Here is a 20,564-nt window from a genome sequence, read left to right as displayed (position 1 = left end):
GGAAATTGAGGTAAGAAATATTACTTTTACCTTTTGTGTCCAAAGGAAAGTGCTACTTTGCTGATGTTGTTAGAAATGGCCTCAAATATCCAAAAGATTCTTATAGTTTTTGTTTAAATCCACTTGTCTGATGTTTTCAGTTATTAGCAACATTACATTCACCTGCAATGTCAACGGTGGTGAGCTCTTCTTTTAACTAAACCAAACACCCAGAAAAGCTCATCTCGCAACGTAATCTGTAAAAATACGAGTGACAGAACTCCCAAGTTCCACTATTTAAAGAAAGTAATATCAATTTACTCTTTAACTTCTAAAAGTGAACATTATACAACAAATATTCAAATCTCTAAGCCCCCCCCCCCCCCCAAACTGCTTATTATTTGCCTCCAACTCTATACAATATACCATTCCAATAAAAATCCATATTAAAATTACATCGACTTAATTTCAAAACCGCACCAAGGGCATCTTCTGTCTTTTACTGCAAAGTTGTTTCATATGAAAAAGGTTCCTTTAATGGAGAGTGTTTTGAGTGTCAGTCTTTTTCGATGGCAGTTACTCTGTTGATGACAGTTATTCTGTCTGACTTTCAAAATGCATTTTTTTTAATAGTCCAAACACAGATCATCTCATTGGTTTGAGGTTGGCAAAAACAATAAATTCAAACTTGATTGGGTTTTAGTATCCTAGGGCATAATTTAAACTGGTTAAATTTGATTGCTGTCAAAATAGCAACCAACTCAAGTATCCATTTCACAGCCAAATGTTACATATTTTCCATTCTCCAGTACACTCTGGGACTACTAGCTAGTGCTATTACATGTGCTTGTAAGCTCTCAGTGCAAAACAGCATTCACTCTCTCTTAAAGGTACAATGCACACATTCAACTTCATAACAATATTACAATGAAAGTAACTGTATCAAATGATTGAATACTGCTAAATTATTTAAATATAATAATGAAACTCCTACGTATTTCAAACAGGGTTTTTTGTCACTTACCTTCTAGCCTGCTGGAACTGTTTATGTCCTGAACAAAAAGAAACTCAGCATAATGCGCTTGTCTCTGTTACCTTTACCAAATATGGTAGGAACTTCCATACAGCTATGAGAAAACCAGCTTCTTGTTCATAATTAAACAAGAGAACACGGAGTTAGACACATATATTGAGAAGGCCCAGGAATGTTAAGATAGGCCTACTCACAGCAAAGCAACAGATATACATAGTCAATGTGAAACCAGATCCCCCCCCTTCACTATTATTTATTTTATTTGTAATTTGTGAATCTGAAACCAGGATATATTATTGAGTTTTGGGATCAAATCAGTGTCCTGAAACCACACTTGCTAGCAATGAGACTGGTTCAGCAATTTTACTGGCCTCCTAGTTGGTCACCACTGGGCTCTCTGTTCAATTAAGGGTGGCAGGCAAGGTTTAGATACTGAGGACTGATAGCTCTGAAACCTTGGTTATTGCACTGGGAGAGATGGGCATTGCTTAGATAGAATGTACCCCCTTGATGTACAACCTCACTCGTAGCATGGCACCTCTAGATTCAATGGTCAATGCTGTATCACTGCAAGCATGCAACCTCTAAGTATCCCCCCCACACTGTGATAGGAGCCACACTGCCACCAGCAATATCATTTAGATTGGTCCGGGTTGGACCCCACCACCAGGGATATATTCCCCTCCCCTATCAGCGTTACGAAAAGACCACTCCCTCCGTGACTCCCTTGTCAGGTCCACACCGGACCCACCAACCCAACCTCCACTCCTGGCACCTTCCCCTGCAACCGCAAGAAATGCGAAACTTGCACCCACACCTCTCCCCTTACTTCCCTCCAAGGCCCCAAGGAATACTTCCATATCTGCCACAAATTCACATGCACCTCCACATCCATCATTTACTGCATCCGCTGCACCCGATGTGGCCTCCTCTATATTGGGGAGACAGGCCGCCTACTTGCGGAACGTTTCAGAGAACACCTATGGGACACCCGGACCAACCAACCCAACCACCCCGTGGCTCAACACTTCAACTCCCCCTCCCACTCCACCAAGGACATGCAGGTCCTTGGACTCCTCTATCGCCAGACCATAGCAACACGACAGTTGGAGGAAAAGCGCCTCATTTTCCGCCTAGGAACCCTCCAACCACAAGGGATGAACTCCGATTTCTCCAGATTCCTCATTTCCCCTCCCCCCACCTTGTCTCAGGCAAATCCCTCGAACTCAGCACCGCCTTCCTAACCTGCAATCTTCTCCCTGACCCCTCCGCCCCACCCTACTCCAGCCTATCACCCTCACCTTGACCTCCTTCCACCTATCGCATTTCCAACGCCCCTCCCCCAAGTCCCTCCTCCCTACCTTTTTATTTTAGCCTGCTGGACACACTTTTTCCTCATTCCTGAAGAAGGGCTTATGACCGCAACGTCGATTCTCCTGTTCCTTGGATGCTGCCTGACCTGCTGCGCTTTTCCAGCAACACATTTTCAGCTCTGATCTCCAGCATCTGCAGTCCTCAATTTCTCCTCGAACACTTTTTTTCCTTTTGAACTTATTAAATGTCTCCATTTTCACTGACATTGTGAGCTGAGAGTTCCAAGTTCTAAGCACTTGCTACTTTTTTTAAAAAGCACATCTGCATATCACCTGTTATCATTTACTCAAAAAAATTAAATTTGTACCCTCACCATATAATCAGCAGATTTTTCACTGCATCTCATTAAGCATATAACATCCCTTTTGTTGCAAATAGGCCCCACCCATCCTTATCCCTATTTACATATTCCAGTATCAAATTGTCATTGTCAGCAATTCCTATCTGGTTAGTATGATTGTCCACCTAGGAAATTCTGTGTCATTGGTCATGTGGATCTTTGCATATCTGATGAGTCTACTCTTAGACCATGCATTTGGCATGTCTTTCTGGGAGATGGATTGGTCTTTATCTTTAAGATTGTTGACTTTCCTTTCTCCAGTTCCTTTTTTGTACCACCTCTTGTATTGGGTGTTCTCAAAGAATGGTACTTCTTCATACAGGGACTTCATCCACGTCAGTTTCTTCTGAATGAGGATCTGCCATGCATGGGATTTCTTTGTTGCATTTCTTGAGGGAAGTCTTCAGAGAATCTTTGAAAAACTTCCCTTGTCCTCCTTTTGTTTGTTTGCCTTCCCTAAGCTGGGTGAAAAGGATTTGCTTTGGTAATTCGAATTTAGGCATCCTAAGCATGTGGTCAGTCCAGCAGAGTTGGTATCAGATGATCATGGCCACGATGCTGGTGGTGTTAGCTGCTTCAAGGATGTTGATATCGGTATCCTGTTCTCTTAGCTGATATGGAGAATCTGTCTCTAGCAATATGATGGTACTTCTCAAGAGTCTTGAAGTGGCGTCAAAACTGAATATAGGTTTTAGAGGCACATAGTCAGAAGGATGAGTCTTGTACATCAGGATGAGTATCATGACCATCGAAGACTCTCATTCTTAGGCATCTGAAGGCAGCTGTCATAGATTTGGATGAGATGTTGAATGTCTGCAACATTAATGAGATGTAGTTTTCCAAGTAGAAGAAATGTTCCACTTTTGGACGATTTCTTCAATGACTTTAATAGACAAATAGACCGGAACTTGACCAGGGATGGATTGGGAAAAGATTTGAGTCATCTTGAGGTTGAAGCAGAATCCCCCATTGCACTTCTCAACTAACTGACTCAAAACCCTTGATCAGGTCAATAAGGGCAGTGGATTTGTTTGTGTTGTTCCTGGATTTCAGTTGGAGTTGTCAAGCAATAAAAATCAATTCCATACTTCCACAGTTTGGTCAGAAACTCCACTGGCTTTCAGGAAAGAAGCCAAGACAAGAGAAGTTGCCTAGTGAAAATTAAGGCACTGCCTTTTTAACCTCACCCATTATTTGAGGTGTGGTGTTCGTCAGGGTAAACATACCACCAGTTTTCTCTATCTAATGAAAGAACAGCCTGTGATCCTCTGGGACTATAGCAGTTTTCACTAACTTTTTTTTCCTGGTTGTGTGCTATAGAAGATATTTAGGTTCAGTTTAATGCTAACTGCCATTTATTCTCATTCTTGCTTTACTAATCTATCTTGTGTCTTCACTTATCTTACATTGTTGTATTTGGTCTGGTTCTTGTTTGAAAAATTCACCTGATATGCATTATACACTCTTGTTTGTTTCCTCATATTCTCTGATCTTCTCATCATCCATTGAGTCTGGCATTGGCTTTGTTGCCTTTGTTGAAACATTGTGAATACACTGTGGTTTTAGGAGGTATATTTTGTCCTGGTTTCACGAGAGAGAGAGAGAGAGAGAGAGAGAGATTGAACAAGAGGTGATGATCAGTCTGTGGTAACTTAAACAGGTGGTGAGGCCTTGTTCTTTTCTTTTAAGAAGTTGGAACAATAGAAGCAGTCAGGATGGGCATGACTAGCTCTCTTAGGCCTGGATATCTACTTTGGTTTTTTGCTTTAAGATTCGGCAGATGCTGCTGGAGTTTTGAAGTAGAAGCTATTCTCGTCCTCCCTCTTAAGTCAGAAGCTCGAGTTTCTCTTCCTATTACAGTCATTGCATGTGACCCAAATCTGATTTTGCCTTTTTGCCAAGAGATGTGTATATGGGATTTTACTATATCGGAACAATTAATTAGTAATGACTACAGTATCTATTATTCGGTTAAGTATTCCATTAGAGTTGTTATTCTAAGTTCATCTTTCTTTTGTTGTATTTTAACTATTGTGTTTGAATAAAGTGTTGTGCTTAAGGTGGAGTAATTTTATCAGTTAAATTGTATCTGGAGCACAGCATTTTACATTTGCCTTAAAGATAAGAAAATGTTGGGGTCTAGGCTATTTTCTTAAAATATTTTTAAGGGTCCATAAGACCATAAGACACAGGAGTGGAAGTAAGGCCATTTGGCCCATCGAGTCCACTCCGCCATTCAATCATGGCTGATGGGCACTTCAACTCCACTTACCCGCATTCTCCCCGTAGCCCTTAATTCCTCGAGACAACAAGAATCTATCAATCTCTGCCTTGAAGACATTTAGCGTCCCGGACTCACTGCACTCTGTGGCAATGAATTCCACAGGCCCACCACTCTCTGGCTGAAGAAATGTCTCCGCATTTCTGTTCTGAATTTACCGCCTCTAATTCTAAGGCTGTGTCCACGGGTCCTAGTCTCCTCACCTAACGGAAACAATTTCCTAGCGTCCACCCTTTCCAAGCCATGTATTATCTTGTACGTCTCTATTAAGTCTCCCCTTAATCTTCTAAACTCCAATAAATACAATCCCAGGGTCCTCAACCGTTCCTCATATGTTAGACCAACCATTCCAGGGATCATCCGTGTGAATCTCCACTGGACACATTCCAGTGCCAGTATGTCCTTCCTGAGGTGTGGGGACCAAAACTGGACACAGTACTCCAAATGGGGCCTAATCAGAGCTTTATAAAGTCTCAGTAGCACATCGCTGCTTTTATATTCCAACCCTCTTGAGATAAGTGACAACATTGCATTCGCTTTCTTAATCACGGACTCAACCTGCATGTTGACCTTTAGAGAATCCTCGACTAGCACTCCCAGATCCCTTTGTACTTTGGCTTTACGAATTTTCTCATCGTTTAAAAAGTAGTGTATGCTTTTATTCTTTTTGCCAAAGTGCACGACCTTGCATGTGTTCACGTTGAATTCCATCAGCCATTTCCTGGACCACTCTCCCAAACTGTCTAGATCCTTCTGCAGCCTCCCCACTTCCTCAGTACTACCTGCCTGTCCACCTAACTTCGTATCATCTGCAAACTTCGCTCGAATACCCCCAGTCCCTTCATCCAGGTCATTAATATATAATGCGAACAGCTGTGGCCCCAACACTGAGCCCTGCGGGACACCGCTCATCACCGGCTGCCATTCTGAAAAAGAACCTTTTATCCCAACTCTCTGCCTTCTGTCAGACAGCTAATCCTCAATCCATCCCAGTAGCTCACCTCGAATACCATGGGCCTCACCTTACTCAGCAGCCTCCCGTGTGGCACCTTATCACAGGCCTTTTGGAAGTCTAAATATACCATATCCACTGGGTTTCCCTGGTCTAACCTACTTGTCACCTCTTCAAAGAATACCAACAGGTTTGTCAGGCATGACCTCCCCTTACTAAATCCATGTTGACTTGTTCTAATCAGACTCTGCTCTTCTAAGAATTTAGAAACCTCATCCTTAATGATGGATTCTAGAATTTTACCAACAACTGAGGTTAGGCTAATTGGCCTATAATTTTCCATCTTTTGTCTTGATCCTTTCTTGAACAAGGGGGTTACAACAGCGATCTTCCGATCATCCGGGACTTTCCCTGACTCCAGTGACTCTTGAAAGATCTCAACCAATGCCTCCGCTATTTCCTCAGCCACCTCTCTCAGAACTCTAGGATGTATCCCATCGGGGCCAGGAGATTTATCAATTTTAAGTCTTTTTAGCTTTTCTAGCACTATCTCTTTTGTAATGGCAACCATACTCAACTCAGCCCCCTGACTCCCTTTAATTTTTGGGATATTACTCATGTCTTCCACTGTGAAAACTGACGCAAAATACTTGTTAAGTTCTCCTGCTATTTCCTTATCTCTGGTCCGGTCGATAACAACATACCTAAACTATACTTGAAGCATCTCTCTCTTAATGATCCCTATTCCATTTCAGAAATAACACAGGAAGGAAACAAGATTGGCATTCCTTTTATGTGACATCAAAATACAAATGTCCACGTGTTTTCCCTTTTCATTTTAATATATTTTCAGACGTAGTTAATATAGTTGTAAGTAAGGTTAAAGTGAAAATAATATGTCACCCATGATAGGTAATTTGATAGCATTTCAAGGAAAAACAGCAACTTACAATTTTTTTTTGACTGTATTTAAGTGTTCAGTGCTTCTACAAACTCTTTTTTTTTAATTTTGAAAGGTGATGAGTATAAAAAAATTGCTATTTTAAATTAGTAAATTTATTGATAATTTTAAACTAAAACATTTATCATTAATGTCGAAATGAAGATGCAGTATGATTTAGTGGATGAATTTTTCCTCTCCTGTAGTCAACTGTGATGAAAAAGACAATGTATTATCGTATGCGTATAAAGGACATCCGACGGCAGCAAGCTGAAATTGTGGCAAAGTTACAGAAGCAAATTAGTTCATTGCAGGACGTGCCTAAGGAGCGAATAAATACCATTGGCTTCTGCATTAAAACCGTAAGTACAAAACCTATGTTGGTGATTGATTTTTTTTTTTCCCCTTAATTCAGCCTCCACTGAAAGGCTCTGCTTTTCCTACTCTCCTACTCTGTGTTACTAATACTCAAAATTGTCTAGCCGTTTTTCCATTCTCTGCAACAAGTAATCAAGAGCTTGCTACTTTTAGACATTTATACAAACATTGTACTGGTAGAGCTCAGGTTGTTAGGTTTCACATTTATTACCAAACCATAGAGAAAAAGAGCTTTTAAGAATTTCCCAGCGACATAGGGAAAGGACATGATTTCATTCTTTAATAAAGCAGTTAGATGAAACCATGTGACTTGCAGTAATTGATTCTTTCAACCAAGTTGAGCTTCAGTAACCTTTTCCTTTTTAAAAAAAGAAGCCAGGTCCAGGAACTCTTTTTAGTACTTCAACTGAATCATTTTTCACAATTCTTTAGACATGACTCCTCAAAAACTATTAATAATAGAAGTGCCTTTCTAAAAGTTGTAACAATCTAAAATCAACATAGATTCAGTATTTAGTAATAGACAACAATAGAACAAGGTAAAGCAAAGGTATTTTTGCATGAACAAAAATGGAATGGAAATATGCCATGGAAAATCCACATCTGCCAAAGTATGGAAAACAGGATATGTAGTATTAACGGAATAGTCCCGAAGTCTTAAAGATAGTGTTGTGTTGATCAACAGGATTACAACTCACTAAATGTAGTGCAGCAGTGGCAAAGTGGTAATATAAATAGAAAGTGGTGGAGAAGCTCAGCAGGTCTGGCAGAATCTGTAGGGAGTGACGCAGAGTTAATGTTTTGAGGCCTGTGACCCTTCGTCAGAACTGAAAATAGCTGGGGAGAAGTGGTACAGGCATTTATGTTGATAATGGGGTGGAGGTTGGGGGGGCTATGGGGAGAGAAGTGTTGTTAGAGAATAGAGTACAAAGAGACAGTGAGCAGAGAGAGCAAAAAGATATAGGCAAACTAAAAGATTACAGTTGAGAGACAGAAAATCGCTAGAAGGATACTAAGAGGTAAACAGACAAGTGTTACATCATCTGTGATTCTATGAGATGGTGCTGTGGAAATGTGGGGAAATGCTGGGAACAGAAGGAGAGTGGAACAGATTGTCGCAGATGGAATGCTGACGGGGATGGGAGGGCCGTGTATGTTAGCATTTTGCTGGAGATAGTGGAAATGAAATGATCCTTTGGATGTGGAATCTAGTGGATGAAAAGTAAAGACGAGGTACAATCTATCATTGTGGGAGGCGAGAGAAGGGGTGAGGGCAGAAATGTGGAAATAGGTCAGACATGTCTGAGGGCATTGTCAACCACAATGTCGGGGATTCCTTAGTTAAAGAGAAAGGTGGACTGTTCTTTGTTTTTACAGTGGCAGTTAATTGATGATTAATCTAGAAATCTAAATGACTGTTTGGGGCCATAGGTTCAAACCTCAATTCAGTAGAAGTGTGAAAAACTAGCCATTGTTGTTTGCTGTTTTTAAAAAAAAGGTCTGGTTGATCAATGGTCTTTTAGAGGTGGAAATCCGTTAACCATACCAGTTTTTGCCAACATGTGACTCTAGACCAAAGTGGTTAACCCTTAATTGTCCTCAATGCAATTAGGAATGGGTAATAAATGTTGGCTAAACTGGCAATGCCCAACTCCTTAAAAGAAGTAAGAAAATATTCTGCATGTCAGCTTAGAATTGTGATGATTATAACAAGGTCATAGAATGAGTTCCTTGGTTGGGGCTGTTAACCTAATCCAATCAGAGTCCTGGCTAATGGATATAAACAGGAGTGTCAGACATCCTGTTGACTCTGAGAATTGGCTCTGAGGAAGCTGGACCAGTGTCAAGGACTCTCCACATGTAAATAAACGATGACTTGGTGACGGATACCAGCGCTTCTAGACTTAATTCAGTGATGACGAGAGAAATACATACTTCTGAAGAAATTGACTCTCAACAGTAATCTTTGAGTTGGGGTAAGCATTAAGCTGTTACTTGGGAAGCTTAACTCATTTGAATCAGCCGTTGAAGACTGGGCCAAGTATGTTCAAATAATGCATTATTTTTACCAGGCAAAAGCCTTTGACAGGTTTTCTGCATGGTAGATTAATTAGCAAAGTTAGAACACATGGGATTCAAGGTGAGCTTGCCAATTGGATACAAAATTGGCTTTATGTTAGGAGATAGTGGAGGGTTGTTTGGACTGGAGACCTGTGACCAGTGATACGCATCCACTTTTGTTTGTCATTTATTTGAATGAGAATATAGGAGGCATGGTTAGTAGGTTTGCAGATGAGATCAAAATTGGTATAGTGAAGGTTATCCAAGATTACAAAGAGGTTCTGATCAATTGAGTCAATTGGCTGAGCAGTCGTAGATGGAGTTTAATTTGGATAAATATGAGGTTTTGCATTTTTTTTAATACAAACAAGGACAGGACTTGTACAATTAATGATAGCATCTTGGGTAGTGTTGTGGAACAGAGACCTAGGGATTCAGGTACACAATTCTTTGAAATTTATGTCATAGGTAGGCAGGGTGGTTAAGAAGGTGAAAGTGAGGACTGCAGATGCTGGCGATTAGAGTCCAGATGAGAGTGGTGCTGGAAAAGCGCAGCAGGTTAGGCAGCATCCGAGGAGCAGGAAAATCAACGTTTCAGGCAGGAGCCCTTCATCAGGGTTAAGGAGGCATTTAGCACACTTGCCTTCGTTGCTCAGACCTTTGAGTTTGGGACATCATGTTGAGTTTGTACAAAGCATTGGTAAGGCCTCTTCTGGACTATTCTGTGCAGTTTTGGTTACCCTTTTATAGGAAGGATATTATTAAACTGGAGAGGTTCAGAGAAGATTTACCAGGATGTTGCTAGGAATGGACATTTTGAGATATAAAATTAGACTGGAAAGACTAAGATTTTTTTTGTATAGAAGTTTTAGGGGTGATCTTCTGGAGGTTTATAATATCATGAAGAACATTGATAAGATGGATGCGTAAGGTCTTTTCCCTAGGGTGGGGGAGTTTAAAACAAGTGTGTATATTTTTAAAGTGAGAAGAGAGTTTTGAAAAGTAGATGAGGGGAAACTTTGTTCACAGAGAGTAGTTAGTGTGTGGAATGAACTGTCAGAGAAAGTGGTGGGTGCAGGTACAGTTAATGTTTGAAAGACACTTGGATACGTTCATGAATAGGATAAGTTTGGAGGGATATGGGCCAAGTGCAGGCAAGTGGGACTAGTTTAGTTTGGGAACATGGTCAGCATAGACTGGTTGGATCGAAGGCTCTGTTTCCAACCTGTATGACACTGGGACAGATGAAAAGCAATGAGTAATTCATCTGACAGCTTGTGGACCTGCAGCTTTTTTTGTTTATTAGCAGCCTTATTTTCCCTGAGGTACCAGATACTAAAACCTTTCAAGAGTTGACAGATTTAGTTAAGGAATATTATGATCCCAAGCCACTTCTAATTTTGAAGTGCTATTGGTTTCACTCTGCATTTTTGCGAACCAGGGAAATCTTTATCAGGACATCTGATGAGGCTAAGAAGACTGGCAGAGGTGTGTAACTTTGCTTTAAACCTTAATGAAATGCTGGGAGACTGTGTTTAGTTTGACGGATTAATGATATATCAATGGAAAAGCACCTGTAAGCTGAAACCTATCTGGACTTCAAACAGGCACTGGCTTTATCATTGGAAAATGCAGCAAGTGGAGAATGAGTTGCAGGGTATTTCGATGGAAGTGGGCACATTCACCAGTCCAACTGAGATTTGTGAACACCACTTGAGCGAAGGCAATCGCATTGACTCATTCAGGACATATCCTGAACAGAGGGACTCTAGGTCAGCCCACAGCAAAACTACAAATTAAAGCCATGTCCTCCCAGATAGTTAACACTTTTTTTTTCTGGGTCTGGGCTGACAAGCAATTTTAGATGCTGCAAAAGAGTCCCACTAGACCTAAATTGAGTAAAACCGCTCCTAGATGGGTATCCAGAAGAGTGCACACCCTGGAAAGTCCACCCACACCTAGTTTGGAACAGTTAATTACTTAGCAACGTCTAAATCCGAACCAATCAACCTAAACATCTGGTTAAATGGCCATCCAGTTCTAGTGGAGATTGGATTGAATTGAATTTATTATCACGTGTACCGAGGAACAGTGAAAAGCTTTGTCTTGCGAGCAATGCAGGCCAATCAAGAGTTAAGAAGCATAAATAAGTAAATAAAAGGTAAACAGCAGCAAAAACAAAAACACAGGTACAGGTGAATGTTAAGAGTTTGCAAGTCCATTCAATATTGAACAACAGTAGGGTAGAAACTGTTTCGAAACTGTGTGTGTTCAGGCTTCTGTACCTTCTCCCCAATGATAGAAGTTGTAGAAAAACATTGCCAGGGTGGGATGGATGTTTGAGAATGCTGGTGGCCTTTCCTTGACAGCGAGCCTGGTAGATGGATTCTACAGATGGGAGGTTGGCCTTTGTGATTATACGGGCTGAGTTCAGATAGTGATACATCCAGACAGAATGCTCTCTGGCACACCGATAAAAGTTGGCAAGGGTATTCACCGTCATGCCAGATTTCCTCAGCTGCCTGAGGAAGAAGAGACGTGGTTGGGCCTTTGTAACCGTGTGTCCACATGAAGAGTCCAAGAGAGCTTGTTGTGGATGACATCTCCCGGGAGCTTGACACACTCCACTCGTTCCACCTCTGTGCTGTTAATGTGTAGGGGGTCATGAGTAACATCCTGCCAAAAGCCAGTAATGAGTTTGTTGGTTTTGCCAGCATTGAGAGCTAGGTTGTTCTCGGTGCACTGTTTTTCCAGGTCTTCCACCTCACCTCTGTTTCCACCTGGTCTGTTTCGTCACCATCTGAGATTCGACCGATAATGGTGGTGTCATCAGCAAACATGGCATTAGTCTGGTATTTGGTGACGCAGTCATGGATATACAGTGAGTACAGTAGAGGGCTGAGTACACACCACTGGGGAGCTCCAGTGTTGAGTGTTAGTGAGGATGAAATATTGTCCTCCATCTTCACTGATTGTGGCCTAAAGGTCTCAACTCCAACCCTTAAGTTTGCATATGACATCAGCTAGGCTGAACCTGTACCTTTACAGATTAAGGGTACAAATTTGGCTCCACTCTCTTATGAGAAGCAACTGTTTCAGTTACCACTGACTGTAGTAAAAGGCTCGGGCACAAGCTTGATAGGACAAAATTGTTTAGAAAGATTGAGATTGGATCAACATTTTTTGATTACAAAGTGGCTGCCTGAGTTGTTGTTCCAGCTACCCATGGCTCATGTCCAGCTTAATGAATGGCAGTGCCCCCTGCCAGCTTCATGCAAGGGATTGGGTATTCGTCCAGGTATTAATTTAGTACTTCACTCAGGCAGCCATTTTTTAATCGAAAAATGTTGACCCAATAAAGGTGAATCTTTCTCAACCAATTCCACTCCATTAAACTTGGGACTGAATCTTTTACTCCTGCAGTGGTAACTGCAAGAGACCAGAACCAACGTCCTACGCTTAATCTGAAATAGTTCCCCAGTATACATTCTCAGCCTATCTGAGGTCTTGTGCAAATATAAATGTTGGAGTCCGGAGCGAATCTTGTTTAAGATTGGTTCTGCAACCACTGATACAGCAGCACCAGTATCGACCTCCATTTGAACCAATTGACTTTTTTTTTGTGCAAGGTTTTTATTCTTTCACAAAATTATTAAAATACAAAAATATAACAATCTTGTATTACAAAAACATTAACAATAGACTACCTATTACTCTACAGAACAAATCAAGACTATCTCAAAGGTACCAAACAATCTTTCCATATTAAGACTTAATAAATGACTGTACTTAGCAAATTAGTTTAAATTAACTTAAATTGTGCTAGACTAACCTAACTTATGGATAAATTTACTTGCTGAGCTGGAAGGTTCGTTTTCAGACATTTCATCACCATACTAGATAACATCATCAGTGAGTCCCAGTGAAGCACTAGTGTTAGTGACCCATTTTCTATTTGTGTTTAGGTTTCCTTGGGTTGGTGATGTCATTTCCGTGGTGATGCTACTTCCTGTTCTTTTTCTCAGAGGGTGGTAAATGGGGTCCAAGTTGATGTGTTTGTTGATAGAATTCCAGTTGGAATGCCATGCTCCAAGGAAACCTAAACACATAAATAGAAAGTGGGTCTCTAACATCAGTGCTGCACCGGAGGCTGACTGATGTTACCTACTATGGTGACAAAACATCTGAAAACAAACCTTCCAGCTCAGCGAGGAAATTTACATCCAGAACCTCAACCTGAGCTACAAATCTTATCAAAACTCGTTAACACCTATGGGTGCAATATGCTAAAACTGGTCCAAAAATGGGAAACCAACGGCATTCGATAGAGCCCTGCGAACAGCTGTACTTCCGGCATGAATGCCTAAGGAAACAGATACTACCTAAATGTCTTCAATATAAACCTCCCCTTAACACACCACTGGCCAAACCTCGAAGCATGGCATTCCAACCGGAACTCTATCAACAAACACATCAACTTGGACCCCATTTATCATCCTCTGAGAAAAAGAAAAGGAAATTGCATATTGAGATTTTCTTCACATTCTCCCATATGTCATCCCAAGTTTCAAATTAAAATTTCTGCTCTTAGTGCCTGATTCCAGACTCCGTAGAGTCTTTGCACATCTTCGAAGGTGCCCCCTGTCTGTAAATGATATAGAATACTGACTGAGAGAGTGCCCACGCGCCGGAGCACTCCTCTCTCCATGTCAAACTTAGGCTGAGCCGTGAGCATGGTCCTTCTGTGTATATTATCCCAAATCTGAAAATAACGGAAGAGGTACCTATTTGGTAGCCCATATCTGTGACTTAGCTGATTAAAAGACATCAGGACCTCCCCATCAAAGAAGTCTCCCAAATAGGGGATTCCCTTGACCTCCCATGCTTTAAAGCCAGAATCCATTGACCCTGGCCTAAATTCTGGGGGTCCTGCTAAGGGGATGAAAGGTGAGGTCTTATGTAAACTACCCTTGCCCTGCCACATCATTCTCCACACTTTGAGCATGTTTATGATGATCGGTCTTTTACAATGCTCAGCAACAGATTTCATCCTATCCATAAATAACAAGTTAAAGAGGGGACACATTGCCTGAGAGGCCTCAATATCAAGCCATATCAACCTTGGATCCCAGTCACTCTCATAGGACAATAGGGCCCTTATTTGGTATTGCTTAAAATCTGGGAGATCCACACCCCCGTCCCAATACTCTGGGGAGTTGCAACTTGGTAAATTTAATAAGAGGGCGCTTACGACACCAAATGAAGGACAGAAGCCAGCTATTGAACTTCCACAGAACTTGTCTGGGCAACAACAATGGGAGCATTCTCATAGGGTATAGTAGCTGAGGAAGAATATTCATTTTAATGAAGGCTATTCAGCCTAACCATGATATTGGTAACTCCTCCCAACACTGTAGATCCTGTTTTATCCTATCAAACAAGTGCACAAAGTTAGCTCTGTATAGCTGGTGGAAAGCAGGGATAATAAAAATACCCAAATTAAGAAAACATTTTTGTGACTACCGGAAAGGAAATTGTGTTCCATCCTCCAGGGCAGGCACTCCCACCAAGCCCCCCATAGGCATGGCTTCTGATTTTATAAAGTTAATTTTATATCCTGAGAAAATGCCGAATAACTTAATCTTTTGTATTAGCCGGGGTACAGACTCTTCTGGGTTAGCCAAGAAGAGAAGAACATCATCAGGGTAGAGAGTAATTTTGTGCTCTCCCATTCCTACCTTTGGCGCTGCTATTTCAGAGTCCTTCCGAATAGCTTCCGCCAATGCTTCGATTACTAAGATAAATAGCAGTGGCGAGAGAGGACACCCTCGCCAGCTGCCTCTCCCAATGCTAAAAGTATCTGATTTTACGCCACTTGTAAGGACTGCAGCCTTGGGGTTGTTAGATAGCACCAGGAGAAAGTGAGGACTGCAGATGCTGGAGATCAGAGCTGAAAAATGTGTTTCTGGTAAAGCGTAGCACGTCAGGCAGCATCACTGTCATCCATCTAACGAAGGTCTCCCCAAGACCAAAATGTTCCAGGGGCACCAAATAGCTACAAGCACTCCACCCAATCAAACACCTTTTTCACATCCAAGGAGAGCACCAAGCCTGGAATTGACTCTGCTGGCATACCTATACTATATTCAACACCCTCCTGATATTATTGGAAGAGCTACAACCCTTGATAAAACCCACCTGGTCTTCCTTTATGATAGTGGGCAGTATCTTCTCCAATCTCAGGGCTAGCGTTTTAGATAGATTTTAAAATCCTATGTTCAGCAGTGAGATAGATCTATATGAGGCACAGTCCTCAGGATCTTTCCCTTCCTTTAGAATAAGGGAGATAGTGGCCTCCCTAAAAGAAGGCGGAAGGCAGTCCTGGCTGTATGAATGATTGTACACACCCAATACTGGCTCGTCCAACATGTTTATGAATTTCTTTTTAGAACTCACTCGGGAATCTGTCTGGGTCAGGTGCTTTGCCACTTTGGAGCTGCCTTACTGCCTCTTGTATCTCTTCTATCTTTTGTATTGTTAAGGGTGCATTCAAAAGGGAGGCTTACTCTGCATTTATACCTGGGAGGTCCAGATGCTCAAAAAAGGATTCCATTCTTGCTACTCCATCCTCACAACCCTCCGACTGATATAACTGCATAAAATTTCCAGAATATGGCATTAATCTTTTTCAACTCACGAGTGATACTACCGGATCTCTCCCTCATGGACATGATGGACTGTTGGCCACTTATCCCTAGCCAGATACACCAGATATCTACCTGACTTATCCCCATATTCGAATAAGCTTTGCTTCGCAAAGGAAACCTCTCTCTTCGCTGCCTGGGTATGTACTAAATTCAGAGCAGGCTAGAGAGCTGTGACCCGCTATAGCTTAACCACAGATGGTCTATCATAATATGCCGATTCGGCTGCTTTCAAGCAGGCCTCAAGCATCCATTGCTGCTCTCCTCTCTGCCTTTTCCTAGTTGCTGAGTATGAAATTATTAAACCCCTTAAATATGCCTTGGTGGTTTCCCAAAGCACTGATGGGTTACTGACCGTACCTGAGTTGATGTCCCAGAAGGTCCTCAATTGCCTTGTGAAGTACTCAATAAATTTGTTATCCTTCAAAAGAAATGGATCCACGCACCAGTGCGGCGTGGCTATTCCACTAGCCCTGATCTTGACATCCAAATACACTGCCGCATGATTCGAAATGGCTTTGTTCCCAATCCTGCAGGATAACACTGAATCCAGACAGATCGATGGAACAAAGAACATAAAATTCTCGTGTTGCACTGTGCGGGTTGGAGTAAAAGGTAAAATCCCTACAAACTCTCCACACAAGTCCACTAGTTGTCTGGATTGCAGGGAGATACCCGAGACACCTGGCTACCTCAAGGTCTCCTCCTATGGCGCACCTCAAGAGACATTAAGTTGGAGAATGTGTCGATTAAGAATTAAGGGGTGCACCGGGGGCAATAGACATTCAGGATGCCATACTCTTCCCTGTGATTTAAGGCCTTGAGGATGATGAACCGCCCATGTTCATCCTTAATTTGTTCTATTATCTGGAATGGGAGGTTCCTCTGTACCAGTATGACCACTCCTCTGCTTTTAGAATTGAAAGAGGAGAAAAATACCCGAATAAATACTCCCTGCTGTAACTTCAATGCTCCTTGTCATTCAAATATGTTACCTGTAACAGGGTGATGTCAACCCTTTCCTTTCTGAAGTTTGAGAGTACCTTATTTCTTCTGATAGAGGAATGGCTCCCTTTTATGTTCCAGGTGCACGATCTAAACGAACCATTAGTCATGATGGCTACTTGATGTTCATGTATCCTCGTGGCTACTTTTCTGCCTATTTGTTCAATGTAGTGTTTGTTACAGTTATTGCAAGGTATTTTGTAAATGTCATTAGTTTTGCTTGTTGTCTGTATAGGTTCCTTCAAGTTCATTAGCTGCTGTTTTAGTGTGTTGGTGGGTTTGTGGACTCCATGATGCCAAAGGGTCTGAGTAGTTGGGCAGTCATTTCCGAGATGTCTTTGATGTAGGGAGAGTGACTAGGGTTTCTGGATGTGTTTTGTTTGCTTGTTTGGGTTTGTTGCTGAGAAATCAGGCAGATTGTGTTCATTGGGTACCGTTCTTTTTGAATACATTGTATAGGTGATTTTCCTCTGCTCTTCTTAGTTCCTCTGTGCTGCAGTGTGTGGTGGCTCATTGAAATAATGTTCTAATGCTCTTTTTATGCACAAGGACCCTGCATTTTTCCATTTAAATAATATTCAGCTCCTCTATACTTCCCACCAAAGTGCATAAGTTTTATTTTCCTTTATTATATTCCAACTTTTGCTCTCTGTGGCACTCCACCAGCTACAGGTTGACAATCTGAAAATGCCCTCTTTAACCCAATTCTCTCTTATATTAACTAATCCTCTATCCATTCTAATATATTACTCCAACACCATATACTCTTATATTATTAAGGAGCTCAATGTGTGATAATTTACTAAAACGTTTTTTTGGAAATCTACTGGTTTTACTTTTTATTCATTATCTCCTCCAAGAATTCTTGTAAAATTTGTCAGCCATGATTTCCTCTTCATGAAACCCTGCTGACTCTTTGATGATATTGCATTTCTAAATGTTTTGGTATTACACCCTTTCATATAGACTCTTAACATTTTCCCAATGACAGATATTAAGCTAACTGGCCTATAGTATCCCGTAGCTTGTCTCCTTCCTTTTTGAATAAGGGTATAACAATGGCAATTTTCCAAGCTTCCAAGAATTTAAGGTTTGTTGGAAGATTCCTACTAATGTATTCATTATCTCTGTAGTTACTTTTTTTAATATCCTAGGATGTAATCCATCAGGTCCAGGTGGCCTATTGGCCTTTAACCCCATTAGTTTCCTTAGTATTTTGCTTCAGTGATAATTGTTGTATTTATTTCATAGTCATAGATATTTACAGCTCTGAAAAAGGTCTTTTGGTCCATTATGTCAGTGCTGGTCAAAAACAGCCACCTGACTTATTTAAACCCATTTTTCAGCACTTGGCTCATAACCTTGTAAACTTGTGCATCACAAGTGCACATCTAAATGCTTCTTAAATGTTATGAGGGTTTCTGTCTCTACCACCCTTACAAGCAGTAAGTCCAGGAAAAATATTTCCTCACATCTTCTCCAAACCTTCTGCCCCTTACCTTAAATCTGTGCCCCTGCTCATTGATCCTTCCATCAGACAGTTTCTTCCTGTCTGCTCTATCTGTGCCCCTCACAATTTTATGCATCACAGCCATGTCCCCCCTCAATCTCCTCTGCTTGAAGGAAACAAACCGAGTCTGTCTAATCTCTTTTATAATCTTCATTTCCTCCTCCTTTCTTTCCCCACTTGATTATTTAAAATTTTTGGAATGCTATTTATATCTTCTACCATGAAGATAGATGCACAGCATTTATTCAATTCCTGTGCTATTTCCTGGCTACCCATTATTATTTTCCCAGCATCATTCTCTAAGGAGCCTTTGGTCACTTAGACTTCTTTTCCTTTTTTATATATTCAAAATAAGTTTCTTGCTGTCAATTTTGTTAGTGTTTATCAGTTTATTTTCTCCCTCTCCCTCTTTATTGTTTTTGGTCACCTGTTGTTGGTTCTTAAGCCTTCTCAATTATTTGTCTTGCCACATTTTATATTTTTCCTTTGATAAGTACTTTTGATACTATCTTTGCCTTCTTTGGTTAGTAATGGTTAGTTTATTCCCTTCCTTGAATCCTACTTTCACACTGTGATATAGTTATTATAAGCTGTGAATTATTTTCTTAAATACTTTGTCATTCTTCAACAACCATATTTTCTACTGAACTCCTTTCCCACTCCATTCCAGCCAACTTGTTTCTATGTATTTACCCTTGTTTTAAGTTGTTTCTGATCTAAGTTGCACCCTCTCAAGCAGAATGCTGAATTCTAGAGGATCTTTTAATTTGACGTCATTTTCTAATCCAGCCTCATTTTGCACAACCAAGTTCAACATAGCCTAATCCCAAAATGGATGCACAACATTTTGTTCTCAGAATCTGTCCCAAAGGCACTCTATAAATTCTACCTAAAGCCTATCTCTGCCCATTTGGCTTTCCTGATCTATGAGAATATTAAAATAACTCATGATTAATATTCTGCATTTTTGACATGCCCTCATGGTCTCAGGCTTTATTCTCTGTCCGACAGTATAGCTAATATTGGAATTCTATACTCTTACCAATGTCATCATCTTCTTGATATTTCTTACCTCCACCCATATGGATTCTATGTCTTCTGATCTAAGCTTATTGTATCATCATCTTAAGTTATTTTTATGTTCTTAAAAGCCAGAAGGGTATCTTGTATTTGGTAGTATGCATGTTTTAAAAGCAGGATAAAATATTCTTATCGGGGGTGTTGTTGAGGCTCATTTATTTGATGCATTCAAAAGGAATTAGATAGATAGATAGTTATTTGAAGAGGAAGAATGTGATGAATAATGGGAAGAAGGTAGGAAAATATCATTAGGGAAAATATCATTAGGCAAAATATGTTGCTGCAAGGATCGGTGATGGGTCCACTGTTTTTTGTCATTTATGTAAATTGTTTGGTTGTGAATATAGGAGGTATGGTTAATACTTTTACAGATGACATCAAAATTGGTGATGTAGTGAACTGCGAAGAATGTTACCTCAGAAAACAATGAGACATTGGTCAGATGGACCAGTGGGCTGAGGAATGGCAGGTGGAGTTTAATTTTGATAAATATGAAGTGCTACATTTAGGTAGGGCAAATCAGGGCAGGACTTGAACACTTAATGGTAGGGTCCTGGGGAGGTTTGCAATACAAAGAAGCTTTGAGGTGCCAATTCATAGCTCCTTGAAAGCGGAGTTGCAGTAGATAGGGTAGTGAACAAAGTGTTTGGTATGCTTTCCTTTATTGGTCAGTGCATTGAGTATAGGAGTTGGGCAGTCATGTGTGTACGGCTCATTGGTTAGGTCCCTTTTGGAATACAGCATTCAGTTCTGGTCTCCCTGCTATAGGAAGGATGTTGTGAAACTTGATAGGGTTCAGAAAATATTTACAAGAATGTTGCCAGGATTGGAGGTGAATGGAGAGGCTGAATAGGCTGGGGCTATTTTCCCTGGAGTGTCAGAGGCTGAGGGGTAACATTAAAGAAGTTTGTAAAATTATGACAGGAA

At 40.9% G+C, this 20,564-nt stretch overlaps 1 protein-coding gene across 1 annotated transcript in view; it reads left to right on the top strand.

Moving 5' to 3' along the window:
* Positions 1 to 20,564, top strand: part of lrrc9 (leucine rich repeat containing 9) — a 242,353-nt gene that overhangs the window by 54,022 nt on the left and 167,767 nt on the right. The window contains exon 10 of the mRNA XM_072568390.1: positions 7,106 to 7,261. Within this exon, the coding sequence (XP_072424491.1) occupies positions 7,106 to 7,261 (156 nt within the window). The remainder of the gene's footprint in view (positions 1 to 7,105; positions 7,262 to 20,564) is intronic.

This window comes from Chiloscyllium punctatum, chromosome 4 (assembly GCF_047496795.1).
Source record: "Chiloscyllium punctatum isolate Juve2018m chromosome 4, sChiPun1.3, whole genome shotgun sequence".
In the NCBI taxonomy this organism is placed as follows: Eukaryota; Metazoa; Chordata; class Chondrichthyes; order Orectolobiformes; family Hemiscylliidae; genus Chiloscyllium; species Chiloscyllium punctatum.
Note: the sequence above shows the minus strand (reverse complement) of the source record. Positions and strands in the feature narration are given on the sequence as shown.